The 19,264-nt window shown below is 42.1% G+C and overlaps 1 protein-coding gene and 1 long non-coding RNA gene across 8 annotated transcripts in view; one reads left to right on the plus strand and one right to left on the minus strand.

Annotated features, from left to right (window-relative positions):
- Positions 1–19,264, plus strand: part of LOC128703690 (serine-rich adhesin for platelets-like) — a 616,714-nt gene that overhangs the window by 520,544 nt on the left and 76,906 nt on the right. For 5 of the 7 annotated variants that reach the window (XM_070101310.1, XM_070101305.1, XM_070101303.1 and 2 more), the window contains 2 exons: positions 15,111–15,164; positions 16,450–17,503. In XM_070101310.1, the coding sequence (XP_069957411.1) occupies positions 15,111–15,164; positions 16,450–17,503 (1,108 nt within the window). The remainder of the gene's footprint in view (positions 1–15,110; positions 15,165–16,449; positions 17,504–19,264) is intronic. The other 2 variants (XM_070101306.1, XM_070101307.1) reach the window with 2 other exon arrangements.
- Positions 15,417–18,868, minus strand: LOC138854973 (uncharacterized). The gene is made up of 2 exons (XR_011394146.1): positions 18,660–18,868; positions 15,417–17,884 (listed from the first exon to the last, which is right to left on the minus strand). It is a non-coding gene; the product is annotated as an uncharacterized lncRNA (long non-coding RNA).

A 19,264-nucleotide genomic window follows, 5' to 3' on the forward strand; every position in this document is an offset into this window, starting at 1 on the left:
AGACTGATGCTGTGATTGGAGAAGTGCTACGGGAAGATCTGGATAGACTGATGCTGTGATTGGAGAAGTGCTACGGGAAGATCTGGATAGACTGATGCTGTGATTGGAGAAGTGCTACGGGAAGATCTGGATAGACTGATGCTGTGATTGGAGAAGTGCTACGGGAAGATCTGGATAGACTGATGCTGTGATTGGAGAAGTGCTACGGGAAGATCTGGATAGACTGATGCTGTGATTGGAGAAGTGCTACGGGAAGATCTGGATAGACTGATGCTGTGATTGGAGAAGTGCTACGGGAAGATCTGGATAGACTGATGCTGTGATTGGAGAAGTGCTACGGGAAGATCTGGATAGACTGATGCTGTGATTGGAGAAGTGCTACGGGAAGATCTGGATAGACTGATGCTGTGATTGGAGAAGTGCTACGGGAAGATCTGGATAGACTGATGCTGTGATTGGAGAAGTGCTACGGGAAGATCTGGATAGACTGATGCTGTGATTGGAGAAGTGCTACGGGAAGATCTGGATAGACTGATGCTGTGATTGGAGAAGTGCTACGGGAAGATCTGGATAGACTGATGCTGTGATTGGAGAAGTGCTACGGGAAGATCTGGATAGACTGATGCTGTGATTGGAGAAGTGCTACGGGAAGATCTGGATAGACTGATGCTGTGATTGGAGATGTGCGATGTAATTTAATGTAGATAAATGTAAAGTTCTAAGCCTGGGAAAGAGAGAGTAACCATGACACTTAAAAACTGAATAATGTAGATCTCTCCGAAGGGGAAAAATATTTAGGGGTTTTAGTTAGCAATAATCTAAAGCCAGAACAACAGTGCGCAAGTGTTCGCAATAAAGCGAATAGAATTCTTGGCTTCACGTAAAGGCTTATAAATAACAGGAGTACTCAAATTTATATATCCTTGGATAGGCCTCGTTTAGACTGTTGCACAGTTGTGATCACCGTATTACAGTATGGATATAAATGCACTGGCAAAGCAGACAGAGAAGGATAGCGAAGTTGATCCCATGTATGAGAAATCTTGCCTACCAGGATAGACCGAGTGCACTGAATCTGCACTCTGGAAGGTGTAGAATTAGGAAAGATATGATTGAGTTGTATAAATGGAAGACAGAAATAAAGGGGGATGTAAATAACGTGCTAAAAATGTCTAACCAAGACGAGACTCGTAGCACTGGGTTGAAGTTGAAAAAAAAAAATTAGAAATGAACTCCCGAGTAGCGTCATTGAAGCGAGAACTTCCTGTAATTTTAAAAATAAGGTAGACAAGTACATGTGTAAGTTGAACCTGCCTAGCGTGAACCAGTTGGCCTGCTGCAGTTTTCCTCCTTTCTTATATAATATTGTACCATCAGTGGTACACAGTAGTGACAGGTTGAACAGACACAGGACCCAGGTGTTGCACTTGTGTCTAAGTTGAAGATTAAGACGCATGCGCAGCAGTTGGGTATCTTTATTGATGGAACTTTTCGCCTACACAGGCAGCAGGTGTAGTAGTGAAAGAAGTAATCAACAGCACCTGTATCCTCTACCATTACTGCTACCTTGTCTGTCACAGCTACACTGTGGAATCTTCGTATAGAGGATATATTCTACGACTGTTTGCTAACCTCTAGCTCAACTCTTGGGCATGACCAGGCAAGCACCACACGAGCCTGGCCCACAACCGGACTCCGGGAGTAGAAAGAATCTCGGAACTCAGTAGGTATATGACCTACTTCCTCTAGTGGGGTCCCGCCCACTTGTGACGATGCCTTCATCTGCTGCACTTCGTGACTCCTGTATAAACGACCACCTTCCTACCTTTGCTTTAGTCAAAACTGCGGTGGTGAGCACTTTCACCTAGGCTGAGGGACTGATTACCTCGATTCCACTGTCAGTTCTCACACCTTTTGATACAGGTTGGCGGGAAGTCTTCAAAATATAGATATCGAAGTGTTGTACACATGTCTACTTCATGTCTACTTCATCTCTCATGTTGACTATGGGTCTCACTGTTAAGACTTTTATATCATGTGACGCAGTTATCCCATATTACTAAATGAACATAACCGTGTTGGAGAACGTACAGTGCATGATGCATAGTTGATCCTTGTATCAGGAATCTGTTACATGTAGAGCCACAGAGCTAAATGTATTCTATTTAAAGGTGTTAAAGGCGTGTAGGACAAAGCCCACGAAGGACATTTCCCCTTAGGGGAAAAACCCTAGGGACAACTAGGGAGGGGGGACAAGCTAGGGAGGGGGACAAGCTAGGGAGGGGGACAAGCTAGGGAAGGGGACAAGTTAGGGAGGGGGTCAAACTAGGAAAGGGGGGAAGCTAGGGAAGGGGGGGGACTAGGGCTTGGTAAAAACTTATTATCGTACCTAATAAAACCAAACTTATCCCAACCTAACCTAAATCAGAGCTAACTTCAAAGAGCTGAGGTTTGTGTTCTTTTTAACCTTCCCCCCCCCCCATCGTCTCTTTCTTTGTCTCTGTCTGTGTACACATACACTATAAACTTGAAATATCTTCGTCTTCTATTTTTTCCCCCCTTCTCCCTATAGTCTTCTTCCTACATTCTTGTAACATTAAAAGGCTGTGTTTTATCGCTGGATCAACAAGCTTATGACTGCTGAAGTGTTCCTGCTGTTATTCTCTTATCAGTAGCGTCACTGTTTGGACTCTGTTGTTGTGGTCTAGCTGATAAGTCTCCTCAGTAAACCCTACATGTACGTCATACTGGTTAGTGTAGCAAAAGTGTCTTATTCGATAAGACACACTTGTGCAACTCTGAGGAAAGTAAGAGATGTGATGAGGGAATAAGAGATGTGTGCAGCACCTAGGTGGCTGTATTTTGGAAACGTTTCGCCAGCCAATTGCTTTATCAAGTAAATACAGAGATTATTTGAAGGTGGTGAAACTAGAGATGGTAGAAGACGAGGGAATCAGTCCCTCAGCCTGGAGAAGAGTTCAGCTCCATGGAGCTGAACTCTTCCAGGTTGAGGGACTGACCACCTGAAATACTTTTTTTTTTCTCTAACGTTGATAGACTGATTACATCATCATTTCATTACTACTGCTCCCTCTATATTTGACTGAAGAAATCTGTGTAGGTGAAACGTTTCATCAATAGAGATACCCAACTGTTGTACATGTTTTAATCTTCAACTTGTCAGTATTTTATACCATTTTCAACAGATAAACAGCGTTTTGTACACAAGTTTTATTCAACTTGGTTACTGTATGCAGTTAGATACTACGTGAAGATGGAACTTAAAAGCATCAGTCCCTCAGACCAGAGATGTGTTCAATTCCTCAGCCTCGGTATAGAACATGCACGGGAAAGGAAGGGAAGCCTGCGCCGTACTGGTCACAACGTCTTGCAGTATTAACCACCACCCACTACTATTACTTTCTTGCACCTCCAACCTGTCCTACTTCCACTAGTGAACTAGACCCACACATGGTCACCCCTGTATCTTGACATTTCTCCCAGCTCGCTTCCACCCTTATAAAAAGATCCTCTTGTCATGTTCCTGCCCCTGGCTGTCTTCAAGGCGCTGGACAGGCACCTAAAGTTAGTACCTGATCAGCCGTGCTGTGGTTCGTACGTCGGTTTACATGCAGCCGACAGTAACAGCCTGGTTGACCAGGCCATGATCCAATATGAGGTCTAGTCACAGACCGGGTCGTGGGGGCGTTGACCCCCGAAACCCTCTCCAGGTATACTTCAGGTATTAGATTGACATAAACCCCTGGTGGGCAAAACTTCTCTGAAAGTTACCCAGACATTGTATATACTTTATTCACTAACTAGAGTATTAAAACACATCCCCGACACTTGACTATATTTATTACTGTTATGTTTGGCCTACACATCTGGCTTCTTCAGTGGAATACAGGTGAATATAACACTGGAGACAGTAGAAGCCACTGAGGTGATCAGTCTTAGTAGACAGTAGTCAGCCCCTCCAGATCTTTGAGGGACTGGTCACCTCAAAATTAATTCCACTCTCCAGTGTTTATATTCGCGTGTACTCGACTGAAGAAGACTGCTTCACAAGCGAAATGAAGTTACCCAAGTATTGGCCATGCGTCTTAATAATTTTATGACTGATCGCGGGTTCTATCCCCGCCCGTGATATAGTTTAATAATAATTTCCACACGTACATAATACAACTTGTACAGACATCTTGATCAACTACTCGATACTGTCTATTTTATAATTGTGATGCATACCTATGATCTATTGCTGGTTTTATCTGCTTATCATTTTACAGTGCTTGGGCCGGACTTGTAAACTGACCTGGTGTTGGCACTCTCAGCGTGGCTGACTAATCCCACTGTGACCTTTGAAACGCCTTTGTGGTGTACCTTTGTGGTGAACATTAAAATGGTATAAAATACCGACAGGTTGTTAGGTAAGACACACATGCAACAGTTAGGTATCTTTATTATGAAACGTTTCGCCTACACAGTAGGCTTCTTCAGTCGAGTACAGAAAAGTTGATAGAAGCAGAAGATACTTGAAGACGATGTAATCAGTCCAACACCACCTCAAAACTTTAAGGGTGATGGACTGATTACATCGTCTTCAAGTATCTTCTGCTTCTATCAACTTTTCTGTACTCGACTGAAGAAGCCTACTGTGTAGGCGAAACGTTTCATAATAAAGATACCTAACTGTTGCATATGTGTCTTACCTAACAACCTTTGTGGTGCACCTTGGAAGGGTTTTGATATTTTTTTCCTACTCTCGCAGCCCGGTTCTGGTCCAGGCTTGTTCTGGTGTTTGCCTGGTTCAACTAGGCTGGTGGGAAGACTGGTTAGTAAGAAGGAAAGGTTCAGAGAACACGGCGGTAGGCCTACGCTTGAAAAACCTAATTGTTGTGGGTCATAAAGCTGATCAGACCAGATATTACTGTTTACTAAAAGGGTTTGTGAAAGCTGCAACTCTGTTTATGGAGAACCTCTGACCTATGACTTCTCGTAGTTTCAGTACGACTATACTACTACGACCATAGTAGTTACAACAACTATAGTACTGTTACTACAACGACTATAGTACTGTTACTACACACACACACACACACACACACACACACACACACACACACGGGGGGGGGAAGGGAGGGTACTTCACTTACGTTCTCGTATTTCCTCAATACCATACACTGTAGTCGCCTATTTGTGGTTGCAGGGGTCGATTCATAACTCCTGGCCCCACCTCTTCACTGATTGCTACTAGGTCCTCTCTCTCCCTGCTCCATGAGCTTTATCAAACCTCATCTTAAAACTATGTATGGTTCCTGCCTCCACAACGTCACTTTCTAGGCTGTTCCGTTGCCTGACAGCTCTGAAGAAATACTTCTTTACTTCCCTTTGACTCATCTAAGTCTTCTACTTCCAATTGTGACCTCTTGTTTCTGTGTCCCATCTCTGGAATATTCTGTCTGTGTGGCATCACTGTTATACACTTACCCTGGGGGACCTTTCAGTGCACCATATTGGAAACACTGTACGTGTACTTATACACCGCACAGGCAGGCTGTTGGTCACACTTAAGCCTACTAGCCCCCACCCCTCGCCCGCTTCACACTGGCAGTTTTCTACCTGTAGGATCGACAGGCCTCCGGCAAGACAGTGGAGTGATGGTATATCTACCTTTGATATACCTTTGAGTTTCTAGTCCAGTTATTCTGAGCCCGGCCATGAGCCAGGCTCGGCCATGCGCCAGGATGTTGGTGCTGGACGCCCTCTGCCCCAGATCACCTCACTGGGTGATCTGGCACTTGAAGATACTTGTCCAGTTTCCTCTTGAAGGCTTCTACACTTGTTCTAGCCGTGTTTCTGATATCTTCTGGTAAGATGTTAGTCTGGGGCCAAGGATGTTAGTGTTCCATTGTGCCCACCGCAACCCTGCTCCTCACTGGGTTTATTTTACACTTCCTCTCAAATCTCTCACTCCAGTATGTTACGCAGTGTGCAGATTTGGGACCAGACCCTCGAGTACTTCCCAGGTATATATAAGCATGTGTATCTGTCTCCTCCGCTCCAGTGAGTACATGTTCAAGACTTTAAGGCGTTCCCAGTAATTTAAGTGCTTTACTGGCTCAATATGTGCCGTAAACGATCTCTGTATTTGTTCCAGCTCTGATATTTCTCCTGTTTCTTTTTTTCTGGTCATTGCTTCGGTGGGAGACGGCCGATGCTCTTCCAATACTGGTCATTTTTTTTACTGACCCACTCTTCACTACAGCTACAAAATTAGTCCAGCTTCTCTTAGACCTCCCATGGAAAAATATCACTTATGATATTAGTGGGTCTAATGTGTTGGGGCTCCATCCTTAAGTCGATGTGATTTGGACCTGACTGGCTTCGGCCGGTAGCCTGGGCCAGTAGGTGACTTGGCCTGCCTAGCCTGGGCCAGTAGGTGACTTGGCCTGCCTAGCCTGGGCCAGTAGGTGACTTGGCCTGCCTAGCCTGGGCCAGTAGGTGACTTGGCCTGCCTAGCCTGGGCCAGTAGGTGACTTGGCCTGCCTAGCCTGGGCCAGTAGGTGACTTGGCCTGGGCCAGTAGGTGACTTGGCCTGCCTAGCTTGGGCCCATAGGCATTCTGCAGTGTTTATGTTCTTATAAATATACAACACCCCTGGCAGTTTAAAATGCCTACAGCTCCTGACACTACACTATTTTCTCTTATTTTGTCCCAGAGTATTAATATTCACTAAGTTGAGAGAACTGAAGAGAATCAGTTTATAGGGTAACTGGTGCTGGCACATGCCATAAACCACCTAGCTGGTCCGTGTTGGGTTCTACTGGTTCGTGTTGGGTTCTACTGGTCCGTGTTGGGTTCTACTGGTCCGTGTTGGGTTCTACTGGTCCGTACTGGGTTCTACTGGTCCGTGCTGGGCTCTGTTGGCCCATGCTAGGCAGGCTCTACTGGTCCATGTTAGGCAGGTTCTCCTCACCCAGTACTTCCCACGTATGTATCTAACACGCCTCACATTAGTGGCTTTTCAAAATTTCTAAATATAAATTGTTCTAACGGTCCACTGTCACCCGCTGAAGATGATTTATATTTCAACCCGGCAAGTGTTGCAACTCTTGTGCAACACTCTGATACCCGTGTGTTGCAAGTGTTGAATGTGTGTGAGGTTGCTGCCCCCGGTCCCAGACTAGGCCTCCTGGCCCCCCCCCCTCCCTGCCTGCCTCGGTCCAAGACGAGGCCTCTCCCCTGTTTCGGTCCCAGACTAGGCCTCCTGCCTCGGTTCCAAACTAGGCCTTCTGTCGCCCCCCCCCCTCAGTAGTCAGGCATTGTGTCAGCAGGGAGGGGGAGCTTAGAGGGGAGGGGTGCAGAGAATTTGAGGTCGGGACGATAAAGAGATATGATACTGACAGTGTTGCCAAGACTTTACATGCTGGCACTGTTGCCACCACCACTACCCCTACAAACACCTTCCTCCAGACGAGCCTGGCCCATGACCGGGCTTCGGGAGTAGGAGAGACTAGAAACTCACCAGAGGTATATCAAAGGTATATTTCCTTCATGAACTGCAGTAAATCTTTAACTTATCGGTATAATATTTCTTTGCACCTTAGAAATAAAACTTGTAATAAACTTTGAAATGTAAAATTACTAGTCAAAACTAAGCGCTAAACTCGCAAGGACCATAATCCAAGTGTTTATCAACAAGTGCCTTTGACAACTACAGTTTAAATTGTACAGAATATTTAAGATTTTTTTCTAGTTTTTTTAATGCCCTAATTGGTCCATAATATTTAATGGTGATTACTCTCTGGGGCCATTAAGAAGGCCGTTTTCGTTTAGGTAATTAATGGTTTTGTGTAATTAAATATATTTGCTACGGTGACGTTGTATTTTAGGACTTTCCTGCCGCGGGTTCGAGTCTTGCCAGTTCTGTGGGGGTGTGTGACGCAGCCAGTGTGGCGGTTCCCATTGACGCCAGGCTCTTAGTGAATCCAGCTGCTTAAATGATTAGTGGCGGTTGTTAGTGATTAGTGGTGGTGGTTAGTTGTTGGTGGTTTAGTGGTGGTTGTTAGTAATTAGTGGTTTAGTGGTGGTTGTTAGTAATTAGTGGTGATGGTAAGTTGATGGTGGTGGTTAGTGATGGTTAGTAGATGGAGTTGATGGTGGTGGTTAGTGATGGTTAGTAGATGGTGGTGGTTGATTGTGGTGGTGACAACTGTAGCAGATAGACGCCAGACATGGTGTGTCAGTGATAGTTCCTACAGTCGCGCGCGCACACTTCTCTCTCAACGTCTCTGTACATCTCTGGAAGGATATTTATGATATACACCGTGAAAGTTCTTAACGATACGACCTGATGTTTGAGAAGTCTATTTCTCACTCGTGACTAGTTTGTGAACTCTGAAAAAAGTTATTTCCAAGTATTGGTATTGAAAACAGGGCCCCAATTGTCTCCTACACGGCATACACGCCCGTGTGGGGGTGGCGTTCACGCCCGTGTGGGGGTGGCGTTCACGCCCGTGTATTCTTGTAACATAGACGCCCGTTAAGTTTACCTGGAGAGAGTTCTGGGGGTCAACGCCCCCGCGGCCCGGTCTGTGAGCAGGCCTCATGGTGGATCAGAGCCTGATCAACCAGGCTGTTACTGCTGGCTGCACGCAATCCATCGTACGAGCCACAACCCGGCTGGTCAGGTACCGACTTTAGGTGCTTGTCCAATGCCAGCTTGAAGACAGCCAGGGGTCTATTAGTAATCCCCCTTATGTATACTGGAAGGCAGTTGAACAGTGATGTACAGTCCTGTGTAGTAATGTGGTCCTACGCGTAAAACTAATCTAAATTTTGTGCACTTTTTTGTTTTCTTAATTCCAGAACTGATTACACAATTCACGTAGGCGTCCAATAACAGACGGACTCGAGTTATTCACTCCAGCTGGTCAGCATTTTTTCCCACATACTTTTGAAACCAGTGGAATGACTTGAAGGAATTTTGGTTAGTGTTCTCTTAAAGTGAATTTTAAGTGGTGCTGCTGTTGCTTCTCCGCAGCGCAGGTTTCCGACTGTTGGGACACCAGAATGAACCCGGAAACCATGTTTCAGTGGGAGGACATATCTGTGGACGAGCTGATGCGCCATTATGAAGAAGTTTTCAGACATGAGCACATCAACAAGCGCAGTTCCATGGTAGTAGTAGTAGTGGAATTATGTAGGTTAGTTTAGCTTAAAAAATCGATCAGACCAGAGAACCTAGAAAAAAAAATCAACATAGAGCCTAACCATTTAACTTAAACCCAGCCTATAGGCTGGGTTTGTTAGGTTCTCTTTCCCTCTCGTCTGATCGATTTTTTCCTGTCGTTTTCTCAATAATTCGGACAGAAGGAACTTAGGAAGAACGTAGACACCTTTGAATTTCGAGTTTTTCTACTCCCGAGTTCGGCGTTTGGCCAGGCTCTGGGAGTAGAATAACTGACAGACTTGGAGAAGTGTAACTTATGATAATGAATCAGGTATGATGTGGGAGTTGTTACTGTTGCTCTTAAGATGAATAAGAGACTTGTACAACACTTGGGTATCTTAAGAGAAAATTTCGTCCAGCAGGAACTTCATCTGGCAGACATGGTAATATATTCATCAGCAACTAGTCCTGCCATGGGTCTCTTTCAGATGGTTCCAAGTGATTGGCACCCTAAGGAGTTAGTGGGGTACTGTTAACAGCTGTGTGGCACTCTGAATCTCTGGTTCCAGCAGGGTGCCGTTTACTGCTTTGGGGGCGGGGGCAGCTCTATGGCAAATGGCCATTGGGGTCTTCATTTCAACTAGGATGCTGTTTACTGCCCTATGGCAAGGGCCTGGTGTGTCGTCTTCAACACAGTGTACGAGCAGTTACAATCATCACACAGGCCGTGTGGTGGAGGCGCATCACGTAGTCATCTGGTCTTGTTGTCTTCAGTCTGTTGCAAAGAGTAACAGGTAGCGGGAGTCAGGTTTGCATCCTTTGTCTAAGGGCTGGTATTCTCGCTGGTACTTCAGTTTTCAAAAACTTGGCCTGGTCATGGACCGGGCCCCAGGGGCGTTGCCCCGCGGAACACCCTCACACCTTCGGCGCTGGGGGGTCGCATCCTCAGCACCTGGGTGACTCAGGAGGTCCTCTGATGGTCTGCTTTGCTTTGTGGGTCAATATACGAGAAAAGTGGAAGTAGTGTAACTTGCTATCAAGAAGTAATTTGCTGGTGGTGGAAGTAATGGTCAGGTTAAATGTACAGTGGAGTAGTGGTGGTCAGTATTGTAGGTGCTTCCATTGTTGACTAAGGCTGTATGCTATTAAAAAAAAAATCCAATATATTCTCTGGGCATAGATTCCACGATGAAAACTGGATCTGAGGGACAGATAGTTTCTAACTGATTCCTGTCTTCCAGAGTCGTCACCATTATTTTCTCTCTATTAAAGAATAGAGATTTTTAATTCTTTGCAAAGGTTACAATGTGTAATTACAATTTTGGTTTAAGTACAAAGGAAGCCACTATCATGCCGGGGCATTTCGGGCACTGGTTGGCGAAACTTCTCCACAATAAAGACAGCCAAGTGTTGCACAAATGTCTGTCATCTGCTTGTTAGATTTGTATACATTAATATACAATTAGTTGAAGGGTATATAATTCTGCAAGTTAATAAGAAACGTACAACACCTGGGTATGTTGATGTGAGAGATGTTTTGCTCACCAGTGACTTTCAATCTAATACAGACTAGAGAAAGGAGACCTGTTACCCTAACTTTCCTTTTTCAATTTCTGCTAGATTGATAAAAGCTCCTGGTAGGAGAAACATCACAAAGATACTCAAGATATTTCTATAAAGTGAAGTACAGTATACAACTGACATGGGTGTAATTGACATGTATAAACTACTGCATAGGAATCCCCCTCGTCATGCAGAGCCTTGCCAGCATGCCATATACATCGTGTGTTGTGTGCTCTTTGATGTTGACACAGTACCTTGAGGAATTTCAAAACAGGAGTTGCAACGCTTGGAGGAGAGATGTTTGAGAGGATATGTATAAGAAATGTAAAGTGAAAGGATGAAGGTGATGAGAATAAGGAAAAAATATAGTCAATGAAAGACTGGAGATCAAATTGGAGGGAGGATGAAGTAAATGCATTTATTAGTCAGGAGTGGATATGTCGACAGCCGAGCCTACGAAAGACGAGGTATTTAAAGTCAGAATGTTCAGGTGTCTGCAGAATTTTTTTTTTTATCATTGAAGGCAGAAGGGACATGTTTTCAGACACATTAAAACAGAAGTCCTCAGGCTGCAACAAATTATTTACAGGATTCTTGACCTTCGTTGAAGCACTTGTGATAGACAATGTTAAAAAAAGGCAAAGTTCATTTAGATTTCAGTAAGGCTTTTGATGGTCCCACACAAGACAGTTACAGTACATAGTATTGGTGTAAAAGTTCCCTCGTAGCTACAGAAAATTCCTTAGATCACTAGTATAATTCGGACATGTTAAAACATTTTACCATACAGATTTTACCTGTTAAATGCAGAGTTGTGTGGAGGGACTTGCCTAGTAGAGCTAGTGGAAGGAGTGGCAAGATGTTGCAGTTGCTTTTGTAAGGAGTGATTTCGGTGTGAAGATTTGGCACCAATCTCTCCAGGATTTTCCAAGTATAAATTATGATCCATCTGTCTTATGTTCAAAGGAATACAGTTACAGGGAATTTAAGTGCTTGACTCAAGTTGTACATGCAGTTCAAGTTCTCTTCTCTGTATTTTCTTCAAATTTGAAATTCTATCTGCCTTAAAAGGAGCTGTTAGTGTGCAGCAATATTCCAGCATAAAGGGAATGTGACCGGTACGGGTGAAAAATAGGACATGTTTCCTGTTCAAGTGGTAGACGTAGGTATCTAGGTACAGTGGACCCCCGCATAACGATTACCTCCGAATGCGACCAATTATGTAAGTGTATTTATGTAAGTGCGTTTGTACGTGTATGTTTGGGGGTCTGAAATGGACTAATCTACTTCACAATATTCCTTATGGGAACAAATTCGGTCAGTACTGGCACCTGAACATACTTCTGGAGTGAAAAAATATCGTTAACCGGGGGTCCACTGTATTAGCCAACTGGTGTGGGTTGCATTTTGGGACAAAACTGACCTGATTTGCCCGAAATGCTATGTATAATAAGGAGCTTTCTGTTTAGTAGTATGTCACTGATGTCAGCTAGACCTGTATACCTTGTACATGTACATGTACTTGTAGAAATAAATACTAAATTATCATCATAACATTGTGATAGTTAACACTTTCACTTGCAAACTTGTTCTCAGTGTTGAAGAATTTAAAAGAAAAAATTCTTATGGAATGATAGAGAATCTTTTTCCGATGGTAATGAAACCAAAAGTACAAAATTTGATGGAAAACTCATGGAATTACGCTTTCGCAAAGTTGGCTATCTTGCCAATATTTATGCATCGGTGATTTTGCTTACTTTGAGCCCAATTTTTGACCAATTCCACTGTTGCAGTCGACAAAACTCGGTTATTTCGTTAGAACTACTACTATTCTATCGATTGAGAACATAATGCCTATTTACCTATTTCAACTATCCAATAAAAGGATCAGAAATTGGTAATTAATAAATTTCATACAAAATTCAAGGAAGACCAATTTCAAAATAGGGTCCAGAAATAACAATGCAAACATTTCTAGCACTGAAATAACATTTTCTCTGTTCAACAGTCATGTTTTGTCTCCTGCCCCCTCTTATATTACGCTTACTTTCCATTTTGAATTTTTATTCACACAAAAATTATAAGATTTACTGTTATGTAGACTACATTATTGTAAAAATGGTATTAATAATAGCAGCACATTTGTGAAAACACATTAGACCCACCAGTTGATGTGTATTGGACGCATAACGTAATTTGTTTAAGAGTAAACATCCGCAAAAATCGAACATTTCCGCTGCTTTGAGCTCAATTTCAAGGTACTTTTATTCAATAAACCATTCAATATCATATCAGTTTCTGTAATATGTCTTCCATTTTATCAAATGAGACCAAGAAAACGAGAATACAATCAGATACCAAACGAAAATACACCTCAAAGCCACTGTTTTGAGCCAAAAACACTTTTTTTTTTCTCGTGCATTGCGTGCAGATTTTTTTTTTTTTATACTGCGCACACTGACCACTCAAACCCATTCTCTAATATGTAGGCCTACCAGCTATCTCCTGCAAGATTTGAAGCTGCTACAATTTTGGCGTACTATTACGGGACCAACACTGGCTTGCAAGCCGTAACATTACGGGACCTACAGCAAAATGTTAAATGTGAGGTCTTCTGGCATTATCAGGTTTGTCCCTCGTGTTAATATTCTGCTCTGTTTAGAGATTATTTCTTGTATTTCTACTCCATTCTATTCTCAATCAATTTTCCACAGTGGAGTAACTGGAATTTCTCCTTGTCGAGCGTTGTATTGTCAGTGGTGCACTGGAAGATAATCTTTGTATCATCTTCGAGGTTTGCCATGTCCTCGGTGGCTACCAGCCTCATACACGATGCTGCGACTTACTTCTATTGGATATGAGAGAGTAGTACCAGATCATCCAGACTGTGATCCAATGGGCTACCAGCAACAACAACCTGGTTGACTAGGCAAGCATCAGACAAGTCTGACCCAGGACTGTGTTGAAAGAGTAGGAAAATTCTGGAAACTCTTCAGAAATACAGCCTCTCCTCGCGTAGTGACGTACTTGTTTACCGACGACTTGGACTTGCGACAGGCTCTCTGACCAGTATGCATACCTAAATAATGTATATTAGAGCTGATTTCCTCTTATTCTGTTACAATATACGTACGGTACACTACTGTATAAACATTTAGAAATATACCAAAAGTGTAATATATGGTGTAAAGGTGACATGAAAACAATATCAAAGATGGTTGACACAAACCCACTACCATTATAGTATGCTCCTCACTTAGCGACGAATTTGTTTACCAATGTGGTCTTAAGAACGGAACTCTGTTGTTAAGTGAGGAGAGGCTGTACATCAAAGATATATGAAATGTCGCTTCTTCCCCCATGAATATTATTATAGCAATGGAAGACGGTACTTAAGTTTTGTGAGTACAAATTAGTAGTAACTAAATGTAACTTAAATTTATAATGATCACAAATAGCAGAGTACGAAAGGTTAATTTCATGAGCCCTCTTGTGGAACTCCTTTATTTGGTGAGATTTTTTTAAATGTAATTGAGAGAGAGAAATCATCCAAAATTAAACATATGAAGGCCTTTCCATGTGCTTTTTAATTTTGGATATGTATTTTTTTTTTTGCTTGCATTTACACAAAAGTCACACTATGCAGAGGAGCTTTATAAGAGAGCTTAATGTTCTTAAGTTTTTCCTATCCTATGCTTGTCAAGTATTGTAATGTGTAAATTTTCGAAGTCCCTCGCACGATGTAACTTAGCTATTTTTTTTTTTACATAGTAACCGTAGCTTTGGCAAACCTTCTAGTTTAATATTGTAATTGTTACAGCCCTCTTATAAAATAACATGAATGATCTGGAACTTCCTGGGCTTTTTTTTTTTTCCTTTTTTATATATTTGCAATCGATAATTTTGCTGTCATCAATAGTGATAGAATAAAACTATTTACCTTCAATTAGATCAATAGAATCTGTGCAAGCATGTCTTTTGTGTTCATAATACTCTTGTTTATATTTATATATGGCCACTGATCAATTTGTGTACACTTTTTGTCAAATCTGTAAAATCAACTTTGACTAATAATTTTTGCCACTCTTAAGTTGTACAAGTCGGTACTGATTTTTTTTAAAGAGAATTTTATCTAAATTGATCAGTAGCATAGTACATAAATACCATCACTGATTAACTTTTGTCAAAGAATATAAAATAATTCAATTTTGATTTGTCTTTGAAGATTAATCAGTGGTTACTTTGATGATATAACTGATAATCTTTAAAATATTAAACTCTCCTCTCTTTCCATGGCTGGGAGGTGGAAGCCCCTCTCTCCAGCCTCTGCAGTCTTGTGTGGTTGGTGACTGTGAAACTCCTATCTTTACAGTGCCAGCTGCTGTTGGAGGCAGGTTGTGAGGTAGTAGATAAGTTAGAGGATACAGTAAGTGGCATGGATGTGGTACCTCTGGCCCTCCCAGCTGTAACCACCTCAGCCTCTTCAACTTTCCATCCTCCCTGCCCCCCTCCCCAACTTAACTGCAACTCTCTTGATTTTATTTGTGAGGGAATGACAAGATGAAGAGAACATATCTTTTGAGTCAACTTTTATATTTGAGTTAACTTTTATTTGCTATTTCCCTAGTCAGTGTTTTTGAAACTGAGAAGTGAAGGGATAACTTAATTAAAAATACTGTTATTATTTTTTGGGGGGAGGGATGCTTTTATTTAATTCTAGGGTGAAGATGAAATTTAGCTCATCGATACATTAATTTATAATTGGAGAAAATATTATACTTAGAGGAATTCTTTTTTGTACATTTCTAGACCTGCTAAATTGCCTGTAAAAGTTATTATGTTTTGATGGTCTGTTTGCCTTTGGGAGGAGGGGACACCTTTTAGATAAAGCTAATAGTTATAATTATAACCTTAATTTTTCAAGAGGTGAACTGGTAAGCCAGTTAAAGGCCTCAGTCAGATGACCAAAAACTCCAACTGTGGGTCATCTTACGAGTAAGATCCATGTCAGGAAGCACTTGTCCTGTTTCCTGACGAATCTTCTCAAACTAACTTTTAGATGAAGTTGATATACATGACAGGGTGTGAAGATTATTTTTCTTTTGCTCTTTTTTTCACATTTGGTTTATTTTTGTGATTTTTTTCTTAGTTGCTGTTTTTCTGTTAGTAACAATTTGTATTGGCATTGCAGTTTTCCTAACTTTATATTGTAACAGTTTGAGATTTGTTCAGTGTTACTGAAATGGCTTTCTGTGTATGTGATGTGTGGTTCCTACATTGAGAATCTCTGCCTCCTTGGCTGTATTTGGAAGACCAGAGGTTTGCACCCTGAAAAGCCAGCACCACAACTGCCTATTGACTGAGGTTTCATTGTGTTGGTCTGATGAATCATGAGCATTGCCAAGTTCAGACAGCTTCCAAATACTGCCCAGGATTTCTATCAGAAAGCATCTATACAGCCTCCGCTGACAGAGTCCCGTAGAGAAGCTTGATATTGTATTGACTAGGGAATTCTCATGTTAGATATTAGTGTAATGATAATGCTTAAACAACTCTGATCTTACTGATTCTAGGATGATTTTGATATTGGTAACCCAGTTAAAGATATTAATTAGATTGACTGTAAATCTCATCATACATTAGTAAGTGAACCTGTGATGTTACTCACTGGTAATGCTACAAGCAGTTACTAATTTCTTGCTATTTTCCAGCCTCCTGAAAACGAACTGATGAAGGGGTCGGAGCGGCAGCTATCAGAGGCAGAGTTGCGGGTACGGCGCTCTCTCCAGCGACTGGATGTTCCTGAGTGGATGAAGAATGCCCAGCCTCAACAGCAAGGCTTCCTTCTCCGCCGTCGTGACTATGGTTCTAGCACTGCATCAGCCACTGGTGGAGGCTGGTCAGCATACTCTTCTAAAACTGCATCTATGACATCATTAGGGTCATCCCGTGCACACACTCCCAACACTCCCACCAAAGTAGTCATACCCACCCGTGTGACCTCCAGAGGCATGACGGGACTTGGGGGTGTCACATCCCCCGCTTCTAACTGTTCTATTTCTCCTTCTCCCAGTGATCGTAGTGGATCTCTGTTCCAATATCCCATTTCTAGGTGGTCAACATCTCGCCTCAACTCTGGCACCACCACACCCACTGGCTCTGTGACATCCACCAAATCCACTGCAACGTACACCCGCCAACCATATCTTGGGTGGCGTTCGCAGACTTCCCTAGCATCGCTGGCTGGTTCCCAGTCTTCACTAACTAACACTGGTTCATATTTGACTGCTGCAGACAGATTAGCACTTGGCATCACAGCATATAGTCAGAGATTTGTCAAGTCTGCAGCCAACACGCAGGATAAAGAGAATTCTTCAGCAGAAGCGAATGTCGCAGCCCCATTAAAACCTGACAGTGAAGACCAGAATGACAAAGGGAGCACAAATGGCAGCATCAAACTGCAAGTACCTGATGTTGCAGATGTCCATTCTTCCATAAAGGAGGTAACGTCAGCAATTGTACATTACTGCAATGAGTCCACCCCATCTCCGAGAGCATCTCCCAGAGGGTCTCCAAGGCCAGAAGGAAGGGCTCCCTCCCCAAGACGTTTGGTCTGGGTTGAGAGCTCCTTTGTGGGCTCCAGACCGATCACTTCTCCTGAGACTCCAACGGGCTCATCTCATGCAATTACCCCCACATCACAGCTCAATGGTCACGACTTGGCAGAGTCTGGTGAGGCCACATCCCGGCCTCCACAGCCTCCGGGTGAGTACCTGCTGGCATGGTGACCTGCCTCTGGTCCTGACCGAGGTGGCTCATCTCTGCCATCTGCAGGTTTGACTCGCGCCATGTTAAGGCTTGCCCACTGAAGCCAAAGTGTACATAGTGTACATTGTTTGGATGCTTAAAGATTTTGTTTCCTCCATATTCAAGAATGCAGTGTTTATTATTTTTCATATTTGTTGTAATGTTTTAGCTTGCATGAAATATTTGTGCCTAGAAGAAAAGTTGCATGAGAAGGAGGCTTTGCATTTTCCAGATTGGTATTGCAGGCTGTCATTTTTCACATTTCCCTGCTATCTGATGTGTGGTGCCCCTCGGGGTGACGACAGCACAATAAAAATTTCCCAAAATTTTTATGCTTATCTGTAAGAAAACCAATTGAAATTGTCATTCCTTGTCCATACACCATTTTGTTAGTCTTTTTATGTTAATTATTTGACATGTAAGCCAGAGAAATGTAATGCTGCTTACGCGTGGCAGAGATAGTTTGTGTGAGTTGTTCTTTTACGATGCTTTGTATTAATCCCCCCCCCCCTGAGTTTCAAGCCACTGGGTAGCTTCCAAAGCTTCTTATGACTGGATTTAATTTGTCCCCAATTGCCTTTGCTTAAATTTGTCTTAACGTTCATCCCCATGTTCCTAGGTGGTATGAAACCAAAAGTACATATTGAAATTTTTTCTTCATTTACCGAGGCATTAAAGACGTGTTTTTTATTGACCGAGGCAATTTCTTGTACATTTTATTTTCTATAAATAACTTTTGAGCATTGATATTGTGCTGCTGTTGGTAAATTTATGTAGGGAGAGAGCAGAAGCTAGACCAAACAGTTAATGTAATTTATACCTGTACTGATAGTTACCAGTATTTGGTTTGCATACAGATTTATTTATACTTTTTAATTCCTAATTCAATTACAGTATGTAATTTATTTAATTTTTTTTTTTTTTTGTATATTTCATCATTTTAATTTTGTTTTACAGTACTGTGAATTATTCAAAGACTTTCTTGTAAGGCTGTTTGGATCAAAATTACTATACGTTACGTCGTAAGTTTTAAAAAGTATATATTTTTCAGACTCTCAAGAAAGCCTCTGAATTGAAGAATATTTTTAACTTAAGCATTGTTTGTCATTCTTACCCATGTAATTTTTTTTTTTTTAGCTCCACCTGGGAATTTTTCATTGTTGTTGTTGCATTTCCGGAGATCCTTCACTGTGGATAGCGTAGTGGTGAAGTTGAATTAAGACCCGGTTTTCTCAGAGCCAGTGCCTCAATCTCTTCTCCCTCTCATCCTTCCACCCTCACCTTGGACACCTCTTGTCCACTGTAATTATGCCTCACTGGTGACCTCTGTGCTTAAAAAAAAATAATAAGCATAATAAAATTAAAGAATTTTAAGTGTTTAAATGATTATTTTGAGCATCTTCCATTGCGACCATAATACTTCCCAAAAATAAAAAAAAAAGGCATATGAAAGAATTTTTACAATGTTGAATTTACACAGATGCTTAAATTCACAATTATGTAGTAGTGTATGAAGGATTAAGACTTAAGCCAGAATATCACAGCTGTAACACCTCACAATTTGCCCATTGGAGATAAAATTTGTTTTGGTCTGAAAGGGGAGCATTAACACATTGTTGATGACTTAGTCATGGTCCAGTGTGCTCTGACATGTGCAAGTTTAACCTCCAGTTAATGGGTTAGTTGTAAAATGTAAGGCTTAAATCTTCTGCATGTGGT

Source organism: Cherax quadricarinatus, chromosome 76, assembly GCF_038502225.1.
Source record: "Cherax quadricarinatus isolate ZL_2023a chromosome 76, ASM3850222v1, whole genome shotgun sequence".
In the NCBI taxonomy this organism is placed as follows: Eukaryota; Metazoa; Arthropoda; class Malacostraca; order Decapoda; family Parastacidae; genus Cherax; species Cherax quadricarinatus.